General features: G+C 37.5%; 1 protein-coding gene across 1 annotated transcript; it reads left to right on the top strand.

Moving 5' to 3' along the window:
• Window positions 1-654: 654 nt before the first annotated feature.
• On the top strand, window positions 655-4,912 carry LOC137298186 (cytochrome c oxidase subunit NDUFA4-like). Its single transcript, XM_067830343.1, has 4 exons — window positions 655-766; window positions 1,922-2,010; window positions 3,828-3,885; window positions 4,488-4,912. Exons 1-4 carry the CDS (start codon window positions 725-727, stop codon window positions 4,551-4,553), a joined length of 255 nt encoding a protein of 84 aa, XP_067686444.1. The 5' UTR covers window positions 655-724; the 3' UTR covers window positions 4,554-4,912.
• Window positions 4,913-5,130: the final 218 nt, after the last annotated feature.

Here is a 5,130-nt window from a genome sequence, read left to right as displayed (position 1 = left end):
GGGAATTTAAGATAATTTAACACCCGTGTTCCAAGTTTAGCCACTGTACAACTGTTAAAATCGGCAGTCTGAGTAAACTTCGTCTCAGTGTATTTCGTTCACTCCACCACTGATGGAGTGTAACGAAAGGTACTGAGGATAAAACCTGGTATCAGTATGTTGAAAGGTATAAAGCTACTATGTGTTTGATACTGTCACAAAGAAACGGGATCATGCGGTCAGGCTCGCTGACCGATGGTCATGGTGTTATCACTGGATTATCTGGTCCAAACGCTCTTATTTACAGACCTCCACCATATAAATGGAATCTTGATCGGTGCAGCGTAAAACTTACTCACTGTCTCTTCCAACTGATCAATAACTTACTTTCACCATGTCTGTGTAGAAAAAAACGTAAACATGCAGATGTCGCGTACTGTATTCAGTAAGAAATCATGCAGAGAATAAATATGTCGTTATTCCCTTTTGTCCAGGAAAAAATCAGCAGCCGTACATTGGCACACCACGCTAATCGGGATGTGAATTTGGATATGATGTATTGGTGCTAAAATCACGTTCAAGCAAATGCCATCGGAGACGTCAACAATTTAGAGACGCGTTAATACGATATCGGACATATAACCAACTGGCGCCTAACTGGCATGAGTTGTGATCATAGTAGTATACAACAACATCCGCCATCTTTCAGTCTGCTTGCACGGTCAAAACTAAGGTGGCATTAACCATGAAGGGGTTGACAGTGTCAAGTTTGAAATCGCATCCTTCGGTGAGAAACGTTCAGGGAAATTCTTTGGTCGGTCTTAGAATAACTTAATCGAAAATTATGCTCTTGACGTATTCCCCAGAGCTCTAATTTCTTTGTTTTCATGTGCCCTTGAAATCGTGTCCCGATAGTGATACTTCTTGAAAAGCCTTATGGGTTAAGTTCAGAAATCCATAACCCCCGTAAAGTGGAACGATAATATTCATCATTTGAGTCTAAAGGGAGTTTCAGACTGTAGACATACCACATTTGGTATTTGGTATTAAACTCTGAGTAAACTACCTTAAATTCAAGGATATTTTAATGTTTTATTGGGTTGAGCCCCGTACGGGATTCGAACTCCCACTCTCAGAGGCGCCTAGGTCGATTCTTTATCAGTTGATTGTAAATAACGTGAATGTCTATTAACACAATATTTAACACAATGACTTACACCAACAAAGTCATCAGGTGTCATTCTGTTTGTCATTGGTTACTAGGTTGCTGAAGACCAGTTCCAACAAATATCTTCACCAGGGGCCCCTTTCACAAAACTCTCGTAAGCCTAAGGTCTCGTAACTTTTCTCGTAGCAATCGTACCTCCTATACTGTAACATAGTAAGTAGGAATGTTACGAGAAAAGTTACGAGACCTTAGGCTTACGAGAGTTTTGTGAAACGGGGCCCTGGCCTGTAAAATGACATGGAGAATGCAAATTTGAAGGAACTGCATGTCAAATGTAGACAAACGCACCCACTCGCGAAACAATTGCAGCAATGTTGTTAGTTTAGCGGTAATAACAAAAACACAACGTTCCTATCAGAAACAATGTCGGCAATACTTGAAACGCGATCGGCCATCTTTGGAGCAGGGCCTGTGTATGCTGGATCTGAACCATTGTCAGATTTATTCTTAAACAGAATATTTGTGAAAATGGTGTCAATTAATGTGAATAATATTACTTTCACTTCTAGTTGAGTGTTTTGTGTATCGTTTAGTTAGTGCTGCCCTATATCCAGTTTAATGTATGAATACGCTAAAAAGTTATGTGATGATGCTATTAATATATCATGTTATTAGTGAATTCATCGTGTGAAATAAGTTTGAAAAATATAGACTATGTACTGTTGCTACTAAGGTAACAATGTCAACCATGTTAATTTCTGTATCAATTTACAGTTGATCCCACTATTTGTTGCGACTGGTGTAGGAGCTGCTGCAGCTTTCTTTTACACCATGAGACTCGCTACAAGAAACCCAGATGTGTGGTAAGATGGTTATTTTCTGTTTTGTTCTTATCTTTATCAGATGGAAAACAACAAATATTACCTGGTCAAGAGCAGACTCATACTCTAGCTTCACAGATAATGCCTGTCTTAAACAAAAGATCCTTAGTTGGTTGTGATAGGGTAAGGTTTAGGCAACATCCAACTCAGTCCTTGGTGTTTGGATCCCCTTCACAGTCAAGCACACTTTACAATCAGTTAGGGTTAGGTGCTCATTCATGGTCACCAGGGTTAATGCAGCCAGTCCAGTTCAAGCTCGACAATCATTTGTTTTGAGAAAGTGGTATTGCATGTTAATTTTGCCTGAAAATAAAATACTCTGGAAAATGAATCTAGGATAAATGATAAGATCACACTGGCTAACATTCCAAGGTTAATGAACTTAATGCAGATGCAGTGTGACTTGTAATATATATTGGAGGGGTGCATAGCAATTCTGTGCTGGGTATTCCTTTGACAATTATGCTGCAAGTTACTGTCACCATTTTCCCTCATTTAATAGATTGATCATGGTTGATACAGTGTTCTCATCAATTGTTTGATATATGTTTACCTAGAACCAAATGATACAATAACAATATCATTCCATGATGAGAAGGGTTCGAAGTTGAACCATGTTGTCATGTTGTAATCCATGTTCAGGGATTTACAAAGGAAAGACCCATGAAGATCAGGGTTAGGATTAATCTTCTGTAGCCAATGCTTGTTGTAAGAGGTAACTAACAGGAGTAGGTGGTAAGGTTTACTGACTTGGTTTATGCAATTTATTGGTAAGAGTTCCGCCCATAACCCCCACCCCAATCAAAAGCCAAAATTACAAACTGACATGCATACCTCACCTTAAATATACATTCAGTAAACTAGAACAGATATGAAAAACACATCAATGAACTTGTTTCAGTGTAGGAATATTACACCGGGGAAGGTGGCAATATTCTATGTAAAATGATGGGGGTTACGGGCGGAACTCTTTCCAATTTATCTTCTCCCAATCGTGTTGATTGATGCTCACACTATTTATCATTGGAATGTCTGATCCAAACGTGATTATTTACATACTGACGTCATATAGTTTGAATATTGCTGAGTGAGACGTAAAACCAAACACACTCACTCTCAAAGGAATGGGGAGACGTGACTTCCAGCAAGGATGAGTTAGTCTCGTTCGTATGATGTCTCAGTATTTCCATATTGAGAGTATGATTACAAAAAGACAGCTGAGCTGGAAGTTAATCTAGCATTCCAAATAATGAGCCTTAAGAAGTTCATGTTGATAACAATATTACCCTGTAAGCATATTTGTCTCAGGAACCATTTGTTCTTGTGTCTTAATTGTCTTAGTCTGCTCCCATCTCGTATTTCAAATATTGATGGTATTTAAAGTAGTCATTTGGGCTGAACATTCATAGAAAATGGAATGCGGTCAGTATGTATAGAAAAAAAGTGATCTGCATACAAAGTACCAGCAGCCAAATGTGCAAAGTATTCATTTTTCATGGAGCTAAACATTGAATGAAACTCTCTAATCGGCTCTTTTGAAAGTGAACCCTTGCATGTAAATGATACCAAAACATTACGTTGTCTGATTTTGTTCATGCTGTAAATTCTGAGTACTGGTTTGAAATACTTTTGATGATATGTTTATTATGTCAGATCAACTATTGTTTGCGTTGTTGATCAATGTAGATGTTGAAGTCCTGGTCGATGACCATGAGCTTCTTGCATTTTAGTACTGTGTAATATCAGTAGCTATCCGTATCCTCAATCCTGAGGTAACAGTATACTTTTTGTTTGTTTAGCTGGGACAGGAAGAACAACCCCTATCCCTGGCAGCAATATGAACGCAGGCAGTACAAGGTGAGCAAGGTCCACAGGGTTTAAAAAGTCCCATCGCCTGATGCCTAGGACAAGTCAGTTTTCAGTTCGGGCAATCAAATAATGGTATCTTACTTGTCTGTGGGCTACTAGATAATTTTTGCTCACGGTTCAAAACTGACAATAAACTTGTATTTCATTTCATATCTACAATAAATGTAACTGTTAAATTTCACAATGATGATACAGTAGGGTTATCTTTCTTGGCTATTTATCACTTTTCGATAAATAGTCCACTAAACATTAACATCAAATATCATGTTGATTTATTTGTTCATAATTACATCATGATTATGTCATAGAAATCAGGGCAACTGGAAAATTAGTGAGGACAAGTTGCTTTCTTAAAGTCTCTTTCCCTGTTGGCAAGTGGCTTTAAACATTTTTGTAAACCCCTGGTCAAAGAAGCATCAAACAGCATCACAGTAATGCTCAGTGACATCTACTTTTTTGTTGATTAATTTACCTTTGCAGCTTTAGCACTAAAGAAAATCAAGTTTATTGCTAACTGTTTAAAGACAAACATTTTTTTAGTTGTTCTGAAAGCTTCTGGTTTCATTTATGATCAATATTTATTCTTTCAGTTTTACTCCCCAATCAGAGACTACAGCAAGGAAACATACCCCAAGGAAAGACCAAGTCTCGACTAGGACAATTGCCTGAATGTGTTTTGTGTGTTTGTGTAAAAGAATAGTATTTGATTTGCTCCATAATTCTACAGAAATCTCTCTTATTCAGCAGAAAGTTTCATCTTAGTTGTAATCTCAGAAGTGATAATATCCTATATGTTAATTTTTTAAACTATTGCAATCTCATTGTCTGTTTGAAGCAACAGTTTCTTCAGATAATAGAGTCACTATGGCTCGTCCAGCGCACAAATTGGACCTCTCCACAAACACTTTATAGGGTTATTCATTGTTTTGGTTTAAAGATGGAGTTTATAACTTGGAAAATTTGTACATATTGTTCATGTACTACATGAGCTACAATAAAATATTGAAAGTTGAAATGTGTGATGTACCTTCATTCAGTTTTCCAGTGTTCTTAATCAGTGTTAGTGTACACATATTTCTTAATCACCACACCCCCTTTTATACAAAATACGAGTCTGACAATCTGGTGAATGATATGAGTAAAGTCAGACGAAGTTGCACAATCACATGCTACACCCCAGTGTTGTCATTCTTAATTTGCTGATCAGACATGGGACCATGAGGCCAACAAATC

The sequence above is a fragment of the Haliotis asinina genome, chromosome 10 (assembly GCF_037392515.1).
Source record: "Haliotis asinina isolate JCU_RB_2024 chromosome 10, JCU_Hal_asi_v2, whole genome shotgun sequence".
Lineage (NCBI taxonomy): Eukaryota > Metazoa > Mollusca > Gastropoda > Lepetellida > Haliotidae > Haliotis > Haliotis asinina.
This window is presented reverse-complemented; position numbering and strand designations above follow the sequence as displayed.